The sequence below is a fragment of the Schistocerca nitens genome, chromosome 4 (genome assembly GCF_023898315.1).
Source record: "Schistocerca nitens isolate TAMUIC-IGC-003100 chromosome 4, iqSchNite1.1, whole genome shotgun sequence".
Classification (NCBI taxonomy): Eukaryota; Metazoa; Arthropoda; class Insecta; order Orthoptera; family Acrididae; genus Schistocerca; species Schistocerca nitens.
The window spans coordinates 288372313-288395302 of record NC_064617.1 but is presented as its reverse complement, the minus strand read 5'-3'; the positions used below and the strand labels follow the sequence as shown (position 1 = coordinate 288395302).

General features: G+C 43.1%; 1 protein-coding gene across 1 annotated transcript in view; it reads right to left on the bottom strand.

Annotated features, from left to right (window-relative positions):
* Positions 1 to 22990, bottom strand: part of LOC126252066 (sodium- and chloride-dependent GABA transporter 1-like) — a 125233-nt gene that overhangs the window by 83413 nt on the left and 18830 nt on the right. Inside the window, exon 2 of the mRNA XM_049952911.1 lies at positions 7346 to 7480. Within this exon, the coding sequence (XP_049808868.1) occupies positions 7346 to 7480 (135 nt within the window). The remainder of the gene's footprint in view (positions 1 to 7345; positions 7481 to 22990) is intronic.

Sequence of the window (22990 nt, the reverse complement as noted above, 5' to 3'; positions counted from 1 at the left end):
CCCAAGGATTTCTACTAGCCCTCGTCTTTTTACCTACTTGATCCTCTGCTGCCTTCACTACTTCATCCCTCAGAGCTACTCATTCTTCTTCTACTGTATTTCTTTCCGCCATTTGTGACAATTGTTCCCTTATGTTCTCCCTGAAACTCTGTTCAACCTCTGGTTTAATCAGTTTTTCCATATCCCATCTCCTTAAATTCCCACCTTTTTGCAGTTTCTTCAGTTTTAATCTACAGCTTATAACCAATAGATTGTGGTCAGAGTCCACATCTGCCCCTGCAAATGTCTTACAATTTAATACCTGGTTCCTAAATCTCTGTCTTACCATTATATAATCTATCTGATACCTTTTAGTATCACCAGGATTCTTCCAGGTATACAACCTTCTTTTATGATTCTTGAACCAAGTGTTAGCTATGATTAAGTTATGCTCTGTGCAAAATTCTAGCAGGTGGCTTCCTCTTTCATTTCTTTCCTCCAATCCATATTCTCCTACTATGTTTCCTTCTCTCCCTTCTCCTACTCTCGAATTCCAGTCACCCATGACTATTAAATTTTCGTCTCCCTTCACTATCTGAATAATTTCTTTTATCTCATCATACATTTCATCAATTTCTTCATCATCTGCAGAGCTAGTTGGCATATAAACTTGTACTACTGTAGTAGGCGTGGGCTTCGTGTCTATCTTGGCCACAACAATGCGTTCACTATGCTGTTCGTAGTAGCTTACCCGCACTTCTATTTTTTTATTAATTATTAAACCTACTCAAGCATTACCCCTATTTGATTTTGTATTTATAACCCTGTATTCACCTGACCAAAAGTCTTGTTCCTCCTGCCACCGAACTTCACTAATTCCCACTATATCTAACTGTAACCTATCCATTTCCCTTTTTAAGTTTTCTAACCTACCTGCCCGATTAAGGGATCTGACATTCCACGCTCCGATCCGCAAAACGCCAGTTTTATTTCTCCTGATAACGACGTCCTCTTGAGTAGTCCCCGCCCGGAGATCCGAATGGGGGACTACTTTACCTCCGGAATATTTTACCCATGAGGACGCCATCATCATTTAATCATACAGTAAAGCTGCATGCCCTCGGGAAAAATTACGGCTGTAGTTTCCCCTTGCTTTCAGCCGTTCGCAGTACCAGCACAGCAAGGTCGTTTTGGTTAGGGTTACAAGGCCAGATCAGTCAATCATCCAGACTGTTGCCCCTGCAACTTCTGAAAAGGCTGCTGCCCCTCTTCAGGAGCCACACGTTTGTCTGGCCTCTCAACAGATACCCCTCCGTTGTGGTTGCACCTACGGTACGGCCATCTGTATCGCTGAATCGCTGAGGCACGCAAGCCTCCCCACCTACGGCAAGGTCCATGATTCAGGGGGGGGGGGGGGGAGGGTAATTATTCAGCCAATATTCAACAAGTGCAATGTGTACTCATTCTAAAAAGTTCTATTATAGTGTAACATGTGTTGTACTCAACGTGTTCGTCTTGTACTGTAAAATATCAATAATAATTACTGTATGGTTGAAATTCAAAGCAAAGTGTCACTATTACGATATTGATCAATTGCAATCAATAACAAAAATATTTGTTTTAAGTCACTATTATTAGACCACGGAATCTTTAATGTGTTCATTACGGGACGGGGATCGGGATATTTTGAAATATAGGTTTCTGTTGTGTGTTGCTTGTTATTTTGTTTTCTTATTTTGCAATGAGTGGGGACTAATCTCGTCCATCATGGGGTTTTAGTACGATTCCCACGACAGCAGAAGGATTGGCGAGTCCTGTGACACTACGTGGTTACTGTTGTCTCACAAATCTACGGTGAACAGTGCCAGCACTTTGAGAAAGCGGCGATATTTGTTTCCCCTCTCCTCTTCACTCTCCGCGGCGGTCTATGTTCTCATTTATTTATGGTTGTCGACGACTATCGCGTTAAAGTCTCTGAACTAAATGCACTTGGTACGGGCTACCACTATATTGTCTTCGATGTGTAATGTTCTAGAGAGGGTAGATGCGTCGTTCCCATTAGCAAGGGCTAAAGGCAGTGCGATTTCCACTTTCTTGGTTTTGCACGTGCATTCTGCACTGAAGCGCCAAAGAAACTGGTACAGGCTGCATATTCAAATACAGAGATATGTAAACAGGCATAATACGGCGCTGCAGGTCGGCAATGCCTATATAAGACAACAAGTGTATGGTGCAATTGTTAGATCGGTTACTGCTGCTACAATGGCAGGTTACCAAGATTTAAGTGAATCTGAACGTGGTCTTATGGTCGCCGGACGAGCGATGGGATACAGCATCTCCGACGTAGTGATGAAGTGAGCAATTTCCCCTACGACCATTTCAAGAGTGTACAGGGAATATCAGGAATCCGACATGGCAGCGGCCGGTTAAAGATCCTGCAAGAACAGGACCACGACGACTGAAGAGAATCGTTCAACGTGACACAAGTGCAGCCCTTCTTCAAGTTACTGCAGATTTCAGTGCTGGGCCATCAAGTATCAGCGTGGGAACCATTCAACGAAACATCATCGATATGGGCTTTTGGAGCCGAAGGCCCACTGGTGTGCCCTTGATGACTGCACGACACAAAGCTTTACGCCTCGTCTGAGCCCATCACCGACATTGGACTGTTGATGACTGGAAACATGTTGCCTGGTCGAACGAGACTCGTTTCAAATTGTATCGAGCGGATGGACGTGTATAGGTATGGAGACAACCTCATGAATCCATAGACCCTGCATGTCAGCAGGGGCTGTTCAAGATGGTGGAGGCTCTGTAACGGTGTGGGGCGTGTGCAGTTGGTGTGATATTGGACCCCCGATACGTCTAGATACGACTCTGATAGTTGACACATACGTAAGCATCCTGTCTGATCACCTGCATCCATTCATGTCCATTGTGCATTCCGACGGACTTGGGCAATTCCAGCAGGACAATGCGACATCCCACACGTCCAGAATCGCTACAGAGTGGCTCCAGGAACACTCTTCTGAGTTTAAATACTTCTGCTGTTCACCAAATTCTCCAGACATGAGCATATCTGGGATGCCTTGCAACGTGCTGTTCAGAAGAGATCTCCACCCCCTCGTACTCTTATGGATTTATGGACAGCCCTGCAGGATTTATGATGTCAATTTCCTCCAGCACATTAGTCGAGTCCATGCCACGTCGTGTTGCTGTAGTTCTGCGTGCTCGTGAGGGGCCTACACGATATTAGGCAGGTATAGCAGTTTCTTTCACTCTGAAGTGTTTTTACCCCGAAAAAAGAGTTGGCTTACATCTAAGACATCCCAGATTCGTTTACAGTAACAGAGGTCACTTACGCAATTGCTGATGCACAACGCTACCTAAAGTCTCTTCTAGGCTAATTCTTCCATTGGAATTTTCGCTGCATTCTCTGACTCCTGTTTCTGTATCACATACAATACTTTGACGAATCTATCTACGTCCTTCTTAAACATACTAAGTGTCGCAGCAGGAATGGTCAATATTCAAGGATATGACAGGAACCACATTCGAATCAAAAAAGTGCGTTAAACATGGGCTCTAAAATGCATACCTTAACAGCTATGAGTACTTCTTCATCTTCGTTACTGTGAAACAAATCTCTTTCACTTCTACCATATGCTTTCCAAATTTCGACAGGTGGTACTGAGGGACAAAACTAAAATAAGTCCAGTAAATATGGTCTCTATATTCATATCCTAAGAGCTATAGGCACATGGTCATCATCGCTACTGTGGAATACATCTCTTCTACTACACAAGTACTTATAGGCGTTAAGATGTGCATTTTATAGATCGTGTTTACTAGAAATTTTTCTTGTTTTGCTCCATACCACCTCCTCCCAAAATATGAGAAAGACTTACTTCACCGTATCGAAGATTAAGAAGTGATCGTAGCTCTTCAGGTAAGCATTTTATAGCTCATATTTGAAAGACTTTCTTGCTCTGAATAATAGTTCCGGTCATATCCCTGAATTTTGACCATTACTTCTGGACGCCCTAAATTTACAATTACTGTTTGTTTGTTCGTGGTAAGGTACTATGGGACCAAACAGCTGAGGTCATCGGTCCCTAGGCCTACACACTACTTAACCTAACTTAAACTAACTTACGCTAAGGACAAAACACACACCCATGCCCGAGGGAGGACTCGAACCTCAGACGGGGCCAGCCCCGCGAACCGTGACAACGCGCCCAAGACCTCACGGCTACCCCGCACGGCTACAGTTACGGAATACAGTGCTTATTATAGTTATAAGAGTAGCGCGTTACCGTGATTCACCATTATGGTGAGTTAACATAAAATTTCGTAAATGAACTATCTGACAAATTTTAAACAGTACCCAATATGTGACGACTGATTCTAAGACGATTTCATTTGACTTCCTAGTATTTTGCAAATGTTCTGTAGAAAAAAATTCACAAAATCAGTTTCATTAATTACGACGGAAAGCTATAACTTAAGTCACATATCAAGAATATGACAGGCTACGTCATATCAAAACTTTATCTTCAAGGTCCTCTATGGTCTAGGCATCATGAGACATTTTTGCTGCCGTGTCGTGAGTGAGGGACTTGACCGTCTGGTGATGGGTTGGTGAGGACTTTGCTTGTGCCCGTAAAAATTATCTGTCAGGTAGGACGTACAGGTGGGCGGAGCAACGAATCTCCCGTAGTAGTCTGCCTGCCAATGATCTGTTTATCTCAGAGGTAACAACAACCACAAATCCAGGAAAAAAGGCCGCAAGGTATTTTTATTAATTTAATGTGCACATTATTATTTTCTTATTTTAATTAGAGGGATGGAGAGATATTGTTTTGTAATTGTGTTTTGGAAAGAGAACTGAAATTAACTAGTAGTGGTCCAACATAGAATGCCTTATGCAAATAAATAAATAATGACATGCTCTATTTACATCACTTGTGATGTAATCAAGCGTAATACACATTATGAACCTCTCTGATACCGATGGGTATTGATACTTTCATTTGTAAGATAAGAAGCTCATAAAAAACTTTGTGCAGCAAAATTTTATGTTTCATACGTTACTGTTTATATTTTATGTGATTAGGATAATTCTGAAGCTTTAATGCGAAAATATGTAAACCTATTTTCCACAAAGTTCTGTTGAACGAGTAGCAGTTACTATAAATAATGTCTTTGTCAGCAGTATGCATTATTTATACTATCTACCCTAAAAATGTAATCTTTGATCTTTCTCCCGGATTTGGCGGGAAGAAGAGTTGCAGAAAGCAGTCTTCTGAAATCTTTTGTTAGAAATACGAAGATGTGTTTTGTGCAGAGATAACAGTTGGAATTTGTAGCACATGTGAGCAGTTATATTAATGTGGAAGTTGTACATTATTTGTGAACCAGTCGACCGACAATTCTGAAATACGGATGGATAAAGGAACAAGTTATTATTTCGTAGCTGACGTGACTCAACAAACCAAACAGTCTTGGAAAACTACAGCTTTCTTCGTACAGAAACGACACGAGATCAACATTACTCTGAGAAGAAACCGAGCCCAGGAAAACAGTAACCTATGAAACAAAGCTTTAATTTGTAATTCAATTCCAGTAAAAAATGACAAACATCCATGCAGTGGATGCGTCATGAGATAGTTATTCATTATTGAAACTGCATGTTACACCCTGCAACTGGCATGACTAATCCATTTATTTATTAAAATAATTGCAACTATATCACTCAAGTGCTATTACCTCACAGTTAATAAATGATTAACATTAATCAGACTCCACCAGTTACAGAATTGGCGCCCATTCTAAGACTTGACCATATTCTATCACTACAACATGTAACTAAATAGAAATGATCCTCAGTGTGTGTCCTGCCGTCCCTAAAAGTTTACCAGTAAGGTCCTCAGACACGCCACATATCGTCATACTAACATTGACCTTCGCTAGTAAGACCTACCTAGTAAACCAGATTTATCTGTCAGCCTCTCTCTTTTTGTGTTCTACTTCACTCTGTTGGGATGCTTTGCTCCTCGACATGAGATTCAAATAAAAAGTCAATTTTAACGTTCTGTGCAACACTCTGTAAAAACGGATCCCTTTAAGATCGCTTTGTTATCCGTCTGTTCGACTGCTCACAATCGTTTATCTCAAGAAACGGGTGGACATATCAACCTGAAATTTGTGTCAGGTACTAATATCTGTGGAACTTTGGTGGTGTAAGACATTGAAACTTCTAAGTGAACACGATCAAAAGGTACGATCATTTATGTCACATAATTAATACTCGTAAACTCACTCTTCAAAATCTATAGGGTACCTCCCGTTGACCTAGAACCACGAAATTTGGCAAGAAGCAAGGCTTCACAGTACAGCCAAGGAAAAAATCCGAAAACTGTAAATTTGTAATCATATTACATGAAAAAATGTTTTTGTCATTTGTTATCAGTGTCTATCCGTTCGTCTGTTAAGACCTATTTTCCTCAAGAACGGGTAGACTTATGAAGTTGAAACTTAAGTCACAATGGTAGTATAACAATTTGAAGTTTTTAAGTCAACACAATCAAAAGATACAGCCATTTATGTCACATATGTTGATACTCGCAAAATCGCTTATCAAAACTTATAGGGTACTTCCTGCTACTCTAGAATCATGAAATTTGGCAAAAAGCCGGTCTTACACTACAAGTGAAAGAAAAAAAAGTCGAAAATTGTTAATCTGAAATATCATGCTAAAAAAATATTTCTTTGTCATTTGTTATCCGACGTCGAACTTGAAATTGAAACAATCAGTAGTTCTGCATTCAGGCTGACAGTCAAACATCAGACAAGACATGACTTTGTTGCTCATATGACGCGTTTTGGACTTTATCCATCATCAGATAGTCTGCGAATGTTTATCTCACATATAATTTTAAAAGCCATTTCTATGCACAGTAATCGCTCTTGGATGTGTGATGATGGATAAATTCTGAAACGTATCATATGAAGAATAAAGTCATTCCTTGCCGGATGTTTGACTTCCATCATTGCGACCCAGCCAGCCTGAATGGTGAACTGCTGATTATTATAATGGTCGTCTGCCTCCTGCATGACTCTATGGCATATTTATATTCTTCAAATTAAAACATTCTCGAAAATATTGGTACCCCTGGGACAGATATCTTGCCTCTATTAATATCGATTCCAGGAATTGATGAACTGTTTATATAAATAATTAAGTTTGTACGGAACCCTCAGTGCTCGGGTCCTACTCGCACCTGGCCAATTTTTTATGCAAAATACTGAAACATTTGTGGAACCTAAATGACTTAGTGGTAGGTGCAGCAGAGACAGCATTCACCTTGCAGGATGGGCACAAGCTGCCCCACGAGTGTCATGCCGCCGGCTCCCAGGTACTGCCCGATGGCCACCTCCTGGAAGAAGATGGGCATCCCGCAGAACACCATGGCGATCGCGTACGTCACCAGGAACGCTCCTGAAACACAACACACAATATCGGGTTGTCATGGCTAGTTATAGCTAGCAGGTGCGGTTTAGCGATACTATGAAACTTGGGCTAATGCTGTAGATTTCTACTAAAAGTACGGCCCATATGAAAAATATTTTTGAAACAGGGATGCAAGGCCTGTAAATCCACTTTTATAAGAAGTGAGACAAAAACAGTGCAACGGGGCACAGATCTCGATCGCTTTAAATGAACTGCTTGCAGTCTACACTTAAAATTATCACGTTCCTCATAACTCTTCCAAGTATGCAACATTAAGCAGAGGTCCAGATCGGAAAGCAGCAACATATATAATTTAGAATGATTACGACAGTTTGGGCAAGCCATTCATACTATTTCAGCTATAGTGAATTCTCTGTCTGTCAGTGGTCCGTAAATCATGACGACAGTTACAGTTGTGACATGGAATCCGTTATTGGCTTAGAAAGAGCAGTGAATTCTGTCTGTCAGTGGTCCGTAAGTCACGACGAGTTACAGTTATGACATGGAATCCGTTATTGGCTTAGAAACAGCAGTTCATCTTTTATCTACGAATACACCTTTTGCAGTTAAGCAAATCGAGCACTAAAGAACGTACGGGGCATTCCCATGATGGCGATACGAATCCTCAGGGACGATGGAGAAGGGTAAACGTGTAAGACTAGGAAACCCTCTTCCATATGTGAGCGAGTTGAAAATTGTAAGTGAAAATGAGAAAATTTCAAGTTTACTGATGGTCTGATGATGACGATGAAAATATAAGAAAATGCAATTTTGCGATGATTTATCTGCGGAACTTGCACAACTGGACTTCAAAGTGGCGTCCCTTAGATAGATTTTATTCATGCATGAAATGGTGTAGCGTACGCATTGGAACAACTCCGCTAAATTCTTTCCAGGAGATTCAGTTCCGTCTTGACAGCTGTCTCTTTCACAATAGTTTTCATTTGACCCCACTAGAAAAAATCCACTAGGCCCAGACCAGTTGAACGAGTTTGTGAAGAAACAGAATCCCCTCTTCTTGTCCTCCTTCAGGAAACATCTGACACCTGCATGCCTTGCGCACTAGCGCAGGCAATGAATTCACACTGATATCAATAAACACACTATGCCTCCATACGTTTGAACTTGGGCACTTTGTTCCAGAAAGACATTAAAAGTAGGTCTGGTACTTAGGATACGAAGAAGCTCTTCAGAAGTAGTCCCTCGTTTGAGAGAGAAAGAGAGACAGTATGGGTTTATTGGTATGTACCTTCACTATGACAACTTCTAAGAAGATGGTAAAAGTGAGAACTTAGGCAAACGTTAGAACTCACCTTCTAATCTACGTCATAAGAGACGAAGTAATAGTTTCGTTGGACGGGTAGCTTTGTTAGTCACCTGGACTGCTCTAGGAAATACATGGAAATTCTAAAATACGATGGGTGGAGGGGGATGTTGTCACCACTATTCTAAAAAACGAACCCGCTTGTCTTCCCACTGCAAGACCTTGATCGCTCGATCATGATATATTTGGAAGGACGTGAGGAATACTTCCAGTTACAAACCATTGAGATGCTTGGTGTTTGTGACTGACTGCCTTGACATAGTGAATCTAAAACACCGGGAATGCAAGTCTTGAGCTAGGAGTGATACACAGATGATGGGGATATGAAAGCGATGATTTGAGGCTACTGCCACGCTATCTGGGAACCAGATACAGGACGTGAACTCATGATGACGCCATAGCAGTAGAAGAAATTAGCGGACCAGGAAAGGAAGACACCGCGTGATGTGGGTCTAACTCTTGCCAGTTTATTAAGTGTTCAGCGACCTGGTTTGGCTCGTTAATGACCTGAGACAGCTGGTTAGTTGGCCGATTTAGCTAAGCAGCACAATGGCCAGAACGAATAGTGTGGCTCTCTGAAGTGTTCCCAGTGAACTCCCCATTGACGTCACTGCCCAGTGACGTCACTGTGCATCACATCTATATCGTTAGAGTTAAATATACATTTGTCAGTTTTTTTTCCATTCGTGGCACACGCCAGGTGTAAGCCATTTCGGCGACTTGCGTGCCAAGTGTGTGTTTAGCGTAGTTAGCTGTGATAAGTACGTGGAGAGTAATGCATATGTTATGTTCATGATAACGAGGGAGAAGGGAGGCGGAGAAACCCGTTGCTAGTACAGAACATGCTTTGCCGAACAGCACCAATGTTGTCTTCAGGCTTAACGTAGCAGTCCGACTGACAGATCGCTATGTACAGCCACATCATGTCTTCACTTCTTGAGATGTTGCAGGGAGGTTTGGAATTTAATCCAGAAGGTTGGCGCAACGGCTGGCGATTAGGAATTGAAGACATGCGCAAAAAAAACGGGCTAACGTAAGTGTTGCCATCTGTTGCTGGGTATGGGAACTATCAAAATTGACATTGGTCTCACCCCTAAACATCATTTAGGGGTGAGACCAATGTCAATTTTGATAGTTCCCCAACCCAGCAACTGATGGCAGCACTTGTCTCTGAGCTTTTACATTTGAGGGTTAGCCCGTTTTTCCGCGCATGTCTTCAATTGTGCTTCACGACGTTTCCCTCCCCTTCACCCCTGCCAATTACGAATCCACCTTCGCACCCAACTCATGTTTGAGTGGTGGCAGCTGTTCGAATTTTAATCATATCCATCTGATGAGTCTCAGATTTCTGATGTTTAGTCAGTCGTTATATTTAAATAGCAACGCACAATAACAGAGCGTTTCTGAAGTCGTGCTTTCATTATGCTCATCATCAAAGAAGCCAGCTCGGATGGTCACAGATATGAAGGACGGGAAGGAGTCATGGCAGTGTTAAAAAACCTGACATGGGAGGCACTTGAAGACAGGTGTCAATTATGCCGCGAAAGCATACTTACTAAGTTTCAAGAACTACTATTAAGTAAAGAATCTATGAATCAGTCCCCTAGGTATCGCTTCCAAAGGGACCACAGACATGAGATTAGACTAATTACAGAGTGCAGAGAGGGACTGAAACACTCTCTCCACATTCCATAGTTAGTTAGTTTCATGTTACAAGTACCAGTTTGCACGATAAATCGTAATGATGTTGATCGAGTCATTTTACATTCACATTATAAATTAATTTGTACATATGGTTACGAGCTGAACATTTCTAAGCCTCTTTCATTAAGAAAAAGTAATATATAGAAGAGAGTTAGTAGTTCCTACCCACCACCTTTTACACATTACTATAATAGAAATTCTTCTACGGAATAGAAGGCGTTGTCGAGCAGAAACTTTCTCAGTTTGTTTTCGGATTTTACTTTGCTTTTTGTCAGACATTTTATTTCACTGGGGAAGCGATCAAAAATGTTAGTTGCAGCATTATGCACTCCTTTTCTCCTTAAAGATAACCTCAATGTGGAGTAATAAATGTAATTTTTGCTTCTGGTTTTGTAATTATGTATATCGTTGTTCCTTTTGAACTTTAGTGGATTATGTACAACAAACTTCATGAGGGAATAAATATACTGTGAGGCAACAATGAGAATGCCCAATTCCTTAAACAGATGTCTACAAGATGATCGCGACTGAGCACTACATATTATTCTTACAACACGTTTTTGAGTAATGAAGACCCACTCTTAAATATAAGTTATCCCAGAAATTTTTTCTACGTTACATTATGAATGGAAATGTGTAAAATATGTCAACTTACTTATTTGTCTCTCTCTGAGATTGCGATGATTTTAAGTGCAAATGTAGCTGAAGTAGGTTGCTTCAGGAGTTCCAAAATGTGCTTTTCCCAGTTTAAATTCTCATCGATATTGACAACTAAGAATTTTGAAGTTTCCACCCAACTTGTTATTTCATCATCATGTGTTACACTTATTTTTTGTGTAGTACCCTTAGATGTGCAGAACTGAACATTTTGTGTCTTTTTAAAATTGAGGGTGAGACCATTCACAGAAACTCAGTAAATGATACTTTTAAGAACTATGTTTACCATTTTTTCTGTTTCTGTGTACATGCTTAAAGTGATTACAATACTAATGACATCTGAAAAAAGAACTTATTTTGCTTTTTGTATATTGGACCGAAGATCTTTTACATGTATGAGTAACAACAGTGGACCTAAGATTGAGCCTCGGGAAACCCCATAGGTGATTCTTCCCTATCAGAATTATGTTCCTCTACCATATTGGTTGATTTAGTAAGTACAGCTTTCTGCATTCTTGTAGTTAGATATGACATTACCCATTGGTTGGTTATACCACCAATCCCATAAAACACAAGTTTATCTAGGATAATACTGTGATTCACACAGTCAAATGCCTGATATAGGTCGCAGAAAACACCAACCGGCGCCATTCAATTATTTAATGCTCACAAAATCTGGTGAGTGAACATGTAAATTGTATTCTGAGTACAGCGACTCTATTGAAACCGAGCCACGCTTTCAGATGTTCTGTGTCCTTCAACACACGTACAGCAAACATAGAGTGCCCAAGATTTGCCTTGATTTGTTACTTTTACACCGAAATACGCGGGGTACACTTGCCACACGAACGATGTTGTATGTCCTTTTTAAATTTAACTCCATTAACTCACCAGAAACGGAACAAAATAAATCTACAGACTTTTTAGAGCCTCTTGAGGCCATTTCGAACACTGTATGTTTGCTTTTTAGTGTATATCCGCCGACACAAACACTTTTGATCGCGAGGAAACGTCATACGAACGGTTGCGCCAACACTGACAGTTGAGATGTACAACACGTTTAGTGACGAAAGTGCTGCCATCTGCCGGTTTATGATACCAACGATTCGTTTTCATAATCAACCGACAGATAAAAGCATGTCCTATGTATTTAAATCTGTCAAATACGTCTTATTTCTGTGATTTTTTAGAAGTATAACACATTTTGAACAACTGCAATTTGCCAAAGTTTTGACGAGATGGAAGAAAACTAAGGGCATTTATGGATTCAGCGTACAAACATACATAGGAATCCATCAATAGAACATGATACAACCGAAAAAATGCAGCTTGTGTAATCTGCGTTGACGGCTGTTCACAACTGTAGCGTGGGGATTCTCATCAGTCCAAACACGGACATTACGAAGATTTAGCATTTCGTCTGTGGTAAAATAGGCTTCATCCGTGAAAAGTTGATACGCAGGAAAATTAGGACCGACTATAAGGCGCTACAGGAACCATTGGCTGAACACGACACGAGGTCCGAAGTCATCAGGAGTCAAAGCATGCAGTTTTTGGGGTGTAGCTGCATTCCCAGTTATACTTGCCACAAAGTACTCCGCGAAGCATTTATTTTATGTGCAACTGATCGAGTGCTGATTGCAGATGCTTCATCCACTCGAATAAGCGCTGTATCTTCCAAGTCGTGAGTCCGTGTAGTTTGTCGTGTTGGTACCAATTGCACTCTTTCACTTTATCGTTCGGACAGTCTTGGAAACATGGTGTGAGTCTGATGTCTTCTTCTCGGATATTTGGTCTTGTACAGTCTTTCCATTTCTCTGCTGCTTCAATTTGCTTGCCCTTAGCGGGTGTAATTCCATTTGATCAGGGCTGATTGACGTTAGTACTTCAACCTGTAAGCAAAGAATGCGGCCTACTACAGTACCGACATTACACGCCAGGACTACCCATGTCATTACATAGTACACCATCTGCATCGGATTAGTTACGTCATTACCCATCTCATTGGAAGTGTCTACCCTAAAATCTTAGCAACAACAATATCGGTGCACGTATTCCATGGTCAGAGGTATCGGAACGACTTTCGCTTGTAACTTCCGACTCGATCGTTTCGAGACCAGGTTCCCTTACTTCAGATTGATACATTTACCCTTCTCTATCATTCTGAAAGTCTGTAATATCATCACCGTAACACCCTGTATTATGGACGATGAAGAAAATTACTTGCTCTAGACTTACGCGAAGCGCAGAAAAAAGTCAGCACCATGTTTTTGAGCCGAGAGAATGAGGGTGTGTTGAACATATTAATTAACAGCCATTTCATCGACAACCAAAAGAAGTTCAAAGTATATTTCAGATCTACTCGTCGTCAGTTTGCATCGCTTCCGATCTTTGTGGAAGAGAACCTGAGGTCAGACACTTGCGACGAGGTCTAGTTGTCAATATCACCTGCTGGAAAACTGGTCCTTACTCTGAGGTAATTAAATGAAATGAACTGATGTTATGGCATTATTGGCCGGGAGAAGCCATTTGGAAAATTTTTTGGAAATTTGTGGTAAGGACAATGGGACCAAACTGCTGAGGTCATCGGTCCCTAGGCTTACGCACTACTTATTCTAAATTTAACTAACTTACGCTAAGGACGACACACACCCCCATGTCCGAGAGAGGACTCGAACCTCCGACGGGAGGAGCTGCGCGAACCGTGACAAGACGCCCTAGACCACACGGCTACCACGCGCGGCAAACCATTTGGAGTTGTTCTTTAGTTACGAAGATGAGTTGAAAAGATGAGGGCAACACAAACACCCAGTTCAAGAGAAAAGAAAATCTCCGACCCGATCGGTAATCGAACTAGGGACTTTGCGATCCAGCGCGAAACCACTATACCACCAGGTGCAAGAGATAAATAGAATACAATGAAGTAAAATACAGAGTGATCTAGAAGTTCGTTGACATTTGAAAATGCACTAATTCAATGAATAATGGAGGCAGAGAGATAGAAACTGACAGACAAGCCTGAAATGACACAGAATTTTACCGAAACCAAAAACGAGTGCAAAAGCTGGCCAACAGATGGCGCTTGACAGCAACGCGTCAGTAATGCCGCTTGAGAATCGTGTACAAAATGAGCTGTAGAGAGAGGCGTCAGATCATCCCTATCCTGGTTGATGAACACCTATAGGAAAGTACGATGTTTTGCAGGACAGCGCTCCACCCCACTTTCCTACACGTGTGAAAGATCTCTTGTGGACCTCGTGCTGAGCCGCCGAAGTCCATCATGCTTGGCCTCCCAGGTTCCCAGACGTCAGTCCATGTGATTAGTGGTTGTGGGGTTATCTGAACGCACAAGTCTGCCGCGATCGTCCAACCTCATTAAGGACACTAACAGACAACACCGACAACAATTTCTCAGAATATCTCCTGATATGCTGTACAGTGCTGTTCACAACATTCTACTTCGACGACAGGTATTGTTTATGAATGACAGCCGACATATTGACCAGTTGATAGAATGAACACTGTGTTTGCTAAGAAAACAATTGTTATGCTAATTATTGCTTTTGTACTGTATGAAACGCCGTCAATTGGTCATTTTGTATACTACACTCCTGGAAATGGAAAAAAGAACACATTCATTGACACCGGTGTGTCAGACCCACCATACTTGCTCCGGACACTGCGAGAGGGCTGTACAAGCAATGATCACACGCACGGCACAGCGGACACACCAGGAACCGCGGTGTTGGCCGTCGAATGGCGCTAGCTGCGCAGCATTTGTGCACCGCCGCCGTCAGTGTCAGCCAGTTTGCCGTGGCATACGGAGCTCCATCGCAGTCTTTAACACTGGTAGCATGCCGCGACAGCGTGGACGTGAACCGTATGTGCAGTTGATGGACTTTGAGCGAGGGCGTATAGTTGGCATGCGGGAGGCCGGGTGGACGTACCGCCGAATTGCTCAACACGTGGGGCGTGAGGTCTCCACAGTACATCGATGTTGTCGCCAGTGGTCGGCGGAAGGTGCACGTGCCCGTCGACCTGGGACCGGACCGCAGCGACGCACGGATGCACGCCAAGACCGTAGGATCCTACGCAGTGCCGTAGGGGACCGCACCGCCACTTCCCAGCAAATTAGGGACACTGTTGCTCCTGGGGTATCGGCGAGGACCATTCGCAACCGTCTCCATGAAGCTGGGCTACGGTGCCGCACACCGTTAGGCCGTCTTCCGCTCACGCCCCAACATCGTGCAGCCCGCCTCCAGTGGTGTCGCGACAGGCGTGAATGGAGGGACGAATGGAGACGTGTCGTCTTCAGCGATGAGAGTCGCTTCTGCCTTGGTGCCAATGATGGTCGTATGCGTGTTTGGCGCCGTGCAGGTGAGCGCCACAATCAGGACTGCATACGACCGAGGCACACAGGGCCAACACCCGGCATCATGGTGTGGGGAGCGATCTCCTACACTGGCCGTACACCACTGGTGATCGTCGAGGGGACACTGAATAGTGCACGGTACATCCAAACCGTCATCGAACCCATCGTTCTACCATTCCTAGACCGGCAAGGGAACTTGCTGTTCCAACAGGACAATGCACGTCCGCATGTATCCCGTGCCACCCAACGTGCTCTAGAAGGTGTAAGTCAACTACCCTGGCCAGCAAGATCTCCGGATCTGTCCCCCATTGAGCATGTTTGGGACTGGATAAAGCGTCGTCTCACGCGGTCTGCACGTCCAGCACGAACGCTGGTCCAACTGAGGCGCCAGGTGGAATTGGCATGGCAAGCCGTTCCACAGGACTACATCCAGCATCTCTACGATCGTCTCCATGGGAGAATAGCAGCCTGCATTGCTGCGAAAGGTGGATATACACTGTACTAGTGCCGACATTGTGCATGCTCTGTTGCCTGTGTCTATGTGCCTGTGGTTCTGTCAGTGTGATCATGTGATGTATCTGACCCCAGGAATGTGTCAATAAAGTTTCCCCTTCCTGGGACAACGAATTCACGGTGTTCTTATTTCAATTTCCAGGAGTGTATTTTGGTTTCAATGAAATCCCATGTCATTTTAAGTGTGTGTGCCAATTTTTACCACTCTACCTACATTATTCCATGAGGTATTGAATTTTCAAATGTTAACGGACTTTTGGGTCATTCTGTACAGGAGATTTCTTATAGTTCTTATTAATAACGTCATACTATAATAACTAACTTACATATTGGTAATAATGCTGTATTTTGAATTTTAATAATTATAATGTATTAGAACAATGGTATATTAAAATGTATAACTGAAAATATTATCTGCATAAATGATAAATAACGTTAATAAAAACAATTAATGAAAAACAAACAAATGAAAGACGAAATATGGTATCTTATCTGTAAACAATTGCCTACGATAGCGTTACAGGGTGTTTCAAAAAGGACTTTACAACTTTAAAAATTCATATTAATTTGTTGAAAGAAGATATACAGCTGGGTTTAGTGTTATTTTGTAGGGAAACACACAAAGATTTTTTTACCTTGAACTATAGATGTATGTGGCTTCCATTGGTTATCCTGCACACATCCCACATCCATCAGAAGTCAATTTCATCCCAAACTCGCCGTAGCATTGCAGATGTAATTTGTGCAGTAGAGGCGTAAATTCTTGCTCTAAGTCCAGATAGATAAGCCGGCACAGGAGGCACAAATACGATATCCTTGATAAATCCCCATACAAAAAATGGAGTCGTGTGAGATCTGGGGAACGTGGGGGCCATGCAATTGAGGCGCATCACGGCCAATCCATTGAAGTGGAAAGCGGTCACTGAGAAAATCCTGGGCGTCAGCCAGGTAGTGGGGTGGTGCACCAACTTGCGTGAAGTAAACATTTAGTTCTTGGTCATCCTCATCAATATGTGGTATCAAAAACTGTTGTAACATGTCCAGGTACACTATCCCATTGATGGTTCTCTCACGGAAAAAAAAGGGGCCATACACTTTGCTCTTGCTCAATGCACAAGAAACGTTCAGTTTAGGGCTTTGTCTTTTATTGCTTGTACGATCGTCAATCTATACGGCTTCAAATGCAAACGGTTTCTCAACACATTCCAAACAGTCGTAGGTGGGATTTGCAGTTCGCGAGATGCACGCCGGCTCAATTTCGTAGGGCTGCTGACAAAACGTTGCCTCACTCGTTCAACAACGTCGTCAGACGTGCTTGGACGACCTGATGATTTCCCATGTCTTACCGAGCACCCTGTTTCTACAAAACATTTATGCCACTCATGAACTGTAGGCCTGCTAGGAGGATCTTTAGCGTATTGGTACGGAAATTACGCTGAACTGTTGTCGCCGAATTCGATTCTTCCAGCCAAAACACACAGTTAGCACGCTCGGGTCCAGTGAAGGCAGCCACCTTATACGCAACTGCCGCTAGTGCTCCTTACGGTGCGATTCGGCATTAGCGAACTATGCGAGACAAAACTTGATGTATTTCCCTACAAATTGACATTACAATCACCTCTGTAGACACTATGAATTAATTTATATGAATTTTCAATGTTGCAAAGTCCTTTTTGAAACACCCAGTATTTCATTTCAGATTCCCTGTTTCTCTTATTGACAACTTTCCCCTACTTTTGTCCATACCATGTCTTTCTTGAGTGTATATTTAAAGTTTGGATTGATCGAGTCCCATACATGTATATGTACAGACAGGGCGTCAATTAACAGTTCATCTTCCTCGGCAATGAAATGCACTTGTAGGTTTTAGCACGTTTTGCAGTCATATTGCACGAAAACGTTACCTGAATTGCAGCAATTGCTTCACAAGAACACAGAGTACAACGCATTAGACTCGCCCACAACCAGTGGGTCTGTCTCGCCTGAGGTAAAGCGCTGGCGCACTGCGCATTGCGTTCTGTCAGAAAACACCTTTACTATTATGTCACTGTCGAGGGACGATGTACTACGCCAGGCACATTTCGTGCTACGCGGCGCAAAATACCTGCACCTAGGAAATTCGACTTAATACATGATAAAATGCGAAATATCCTCTGCCATGCACTTCACAATGGTTTGTAGAGTATGGCTGTGCACGTTCGCCAGAATGTCTTCCATTCTTCTGGACTATTTCGCGCTTCTTATTACTTAGTGTTCATTGGTCAAACCATTGTCTTCAAAAAAATGTTCAAATGTGTGTGAAATCTTATGGGACCTAACTGCTAAGGTCATCAGTCCCGAAGCTTACACACTACCTCACCTAATTTATCCTAAGGACAAACACACACACCCATGCCCGAGGGAGGACTCGAACCTCCGCCGGGACCAGCCGCACAGTTCATGACTGGAGCGCCTTTGACCGCTTCTTTTTTTTATTTTAATTTCATTTTGTTCGCTTTTGTTCGTTGCATCTGCTCGGGGCGGACGTCGTAAGACATTCGTTTAAGTCAGAGGGCAGCTAACCCTCTGACCGAACACGCTGAGCTACCGTGCCAGCATCCGCTCGGCTAATCCCGCGCGGCAAACCTTTGTCTTACACGATCCTGTCACATTAATGTTACCAAAGCATGTGTTCGAGGCAAACGTGCATCAACTTCTCACAGACAGCAGGTGGCAGCACGAGCATTGGAGGATATATAAAACATTTCGGGGGATTTAAAAAACAGTGCAAACTTTTAAGTAAGGCGGAAACGGAGAGATTTATCTGACGTCCAAATGGACATGAGCGTTGACTTCCAGGTCAAGGGTGAAAGCATTTCCAAAATGACTAAGTCTGTAAACTTCTCACATGCCGCCGTGGTTAAAGTATTCCGTACATGGCAAAATGGCGATATCCAGAACCAGCGGCGAGCCTGCTGCGGTGTACCACGGCCCATAGATGACAAAAGTGAACAATGGCTGCGGAGATGTGTTCGGACGAAAAGACATGCAACTGTTGATCAACTGGCCGCGCTGATGAACTAAGGGGTACCAAAATCTCTCCTCAGCAAACGTTGCTGCTTGTTGGCCTGTGCAGCAAGCGCCTGGTTCATCCACCCATGCTGACTGCTGTTCAGCAGCGACGAAGGCTGGAATTTGCACGCCAATACCGCAGCTGGACTTTCACTGATTGATGACAGGTGGTCTTTCCAGATAAATCACGTTTTTTGCTCCATCGGACAGATGGCCGTTGGTGTGTAAGGAGTGAAACATCTGGAAGCAAACAGTTGGTCTCCAACAGTTGCACCAGAGGACTCAGCACATTCCACGTAAATACAGGCTACACCATTACGGATCCACCACCAGCTTGCACAGTGCATTGTTGACAACTTGGGTCCATGGTTTCGTGGGGTCTGCGCCACAGTCGAACCCCACCATCATCTCTTACCAACTGAAATGGGGACTCATCTGACCAGATTGGTTCAAATGGCTCTGAGCACTATGGGACTTAACTTCTGAGGTCATCAGTCCCCTAGAACTTAAAACTACTTAAACCTAACTAACCTATCACACACATCCATGCCCGAGGCCGGATTCGAACCTGCGACCGTAGCGGTCGCGCGGGTCCAGACTGTAGCGCCTAGAACCGCTCGGCCACCCCGGCCGGCATCTGACCAGACTTTGGGTTTTCAGTCGTTTACAGTCTAACCAATACGTCCGCAGCTCGCAGTCTAGTGGCTAGCGTTGCTGTCTCTGGATCACGGGATCCCGAGTTCGATTCCCGGCCGGGTCGGGTATTTTCTCCGCCCGGGGAGTGGATGTTTGTGTTGTCCTCATCATCATTGGGGTCGTGGCGAGACTGTAAATGGAAACACTGGGAACTTCTACGGCCGCTGATGACCACGATGTTGAGCGCCCCACAAACCAACATCATCGAGGTCTAACCGATATAGTCACGAGCCCAGGAGAGACGCTGCAGGCGATGTCGTGTTGTTAGCAAAGGCACTATCGTCTATCGTCTGTTGCTGTAGCCCATTAACGCCAAGTTTCGCCGCACTATCCCAAAGGTACGGTCGTGGTACGTCCCACGTTGAATTTTGCGCTTATTTCACGCAGTGTTGCTTGACTCTTAGCACTGACATTTTCTCACGAAATTTCTATCACCAATTTTCTCCTCTGAACGAGAAAATGTTTTGTTGTTGCCGAGCTACGGAGGTAGAAACGATCATCACAATAAAATAAGGGAAATCAGAGCTCGCACGGAACGATACAGGTGTTTAATTTTTTCCGCGCGCTATTCGAGATTGGAATAATGGAGAATTATTGTGAAGGTGGTTGGTTCTACGAAACCTCTGTCAGGTATTTAAGTGTGATTTTCAGAGTATTCATGCACATGTAGATGTAATAAATGACCGAGAGGTAAATATCAAATCAATTTCATTGCATGATACTATGCTGTTTTTATACAATGAAGACTTTCACAACCGCATGTAATAGTTGCTGATGCATCTTCCAGGCTGTGTGGCCGTGGTCGAAGAAACTTTTCGGTTTCTGAGGTTTCGTCTACGCACCTCCGGAAAAAAGATCAGAACCGAAAAGTTGCTTCGACCATTGCCACACAGCCCTGAAGATGCATCAGCAACTACGCGTTTTTCGCTTGTATTTTTGTCTTTAGTTTCAGAATAGTAGTTCCAGATGAGTTCTGCTGCTTTACCTATACATTAGTACATTGACAGCAGCTAATTCTTCATTGCTAAAAGGCATTGCACACCTGAAAAAATATTTACAAATTAATAACGCTACGACAGTAAATATTTCACGAGCGGCGTACATTAAATGAACTTAGGTATACGTCGCAATACGTCTGACCGATGCAGACTTTGATCCACTGGAATTCATTCAAATCTTCAGAAGGGCACTGAACAATTATTTCCTATATAGGTGAATCTATAATTGAGAGTGTGCAGCTAGTGGTCGCTGCAGCATGTAGACGGCAGGTTCTATTCCCGGCGACGTTGGAGATTTTGTTCGCTCGGAAATATGTGTTTATGTTGTCCTAATCATTTCATCTCAGTTTCAGCGAAGCGTAAGTCGCCGAAGTTGTGTCAAATAGAAAGGGCGGCACTAGGCGGCCGAACAGCCCCAGATGGGGTCTTCAGATGGTTCAAATGGCTCTGAGCACTATGGAACTTAACATCTGAGGTCATCAGTCCCCTAGAACTTAGAACTACTTAAACCTAGCCAACCTAAGCACATCACACACATCGATGCCCGAGGCAGGATTCGAATCTGCGACCGTAGCGGTCGTGCGGTTTCAGACTGCCGCGCCTAGAACCGCTCGGCCACAAGGGCCGGCCCAGATGGGGTCTCGTGGCCAATAATACCGCACGATAATTCTATTTAATTAACTGAGAGAGGCACTAAATTCTGGGTAGAGCGTATAAAGCCCTTCAGATGACACCAGAAAAACCTAAATCCATATTTAGCAGATAATTCCTTCTCGTACTTAGTAAATTACTACGTCGTTGAATTACATGTACACAAACATAAATATTTGTATTTTGAAAGAAATCTGTACAGATAATATGTGGGGAACTAAATATCCTGGCAGGTTGAGTTTATTGGACGAAAAGTACTATTATACTGGTAGGTTGAGCTACATGAAAGATGCCTACCACTATCCCGGGGGCTATGTGGGTGGGGGGAATTATGTGGGCATCCTGTCACGGTGAGTTGAATGAAAGACGTCTAGTACTACATGGGGAGGAACAATGCGAGCTGTTGCTGCTTGATTTTTCTTATCATTCAGTTCAACAATCGCCAGATGCCTGAGCATCACTAATTAAAAGAAAAATGAAGTAATATTTCCCAAGACCTGGAGGCTGATCGGAAGATATTTGTAATTTTAGAAGAAAATAAACACCACTTAATCGTCGTAGACTGCAAAGGCCTTCACGTATAAGCGTGTATGGCTGATGCCCTTGGCTAATCTGTATTGTAATGATGTGAGACCAATTAGTTACTAAAATGATATTCAGAAGAATTCGATTAATAATCGTTTATTTTGTGAACATCTGAACATGGCGAATATCCGCGTTCGAAAATGACACAAAATACAGTGAAGTTTCAAACTTTCAATTACAATTAATGCACGTAATGTTGGATCGGCTTGGTATTGGGAAGCACTGTGAAACGAGGCATTTTTTCCAATGATCTGCAATTTAATATAAATTTTTGATTTGAAAGAAATAATTACGTTACCCGTAACATGCGAGGTTACATGCATCGGAATTAATACATGCACTGGACAAGTTAACGAACAAGTCAATGGTCACTAGAATTCACTGTAAGGGAAACGCTATGTCCCGAGTCACGAGAGAATTTAAATGTAGGGTTAAAAACGTCTTTGTTTTAATGATGTCCACCCCAAATCCAGTATACATGTCAGTGACACTCTCTCTTCTGTTTCTCGATAGTACAAAGAGGGCTGCTCTTCTTTGAACTTTCTCAATGTACTCGTTAATCCTATCTGCTAAGGATTCGCACCACGCAGTAATACTCCAAAAGAGATTGGTTGATTGATTTGGGGGAGAGAACCAAACAGCGAGGTCATCGATCTCATTGGATTAGAGAAGAATGGGAAATTCAGTTGGCCGTGCCCTTTCAAAGGAACCACCCCGGCATTTTCCTGAAGAAAAATGATTCAAATGGCTCTGAGCACTATGGGACTTAACTTCTGAGGTCATCAGTCCCCTAGAACTTGGAACTACTTAAACCTAACTAACCTAAGGACATCACACACATCCACGCCCGAGGCAGGATTCGAACCTGCGACCGTAGAGGTCGCGCGGTTCCAGACTGTAGCACCTAGAGCCGCTCGGCCACACCGGCCGGCTTTTCCTGAAGAGAT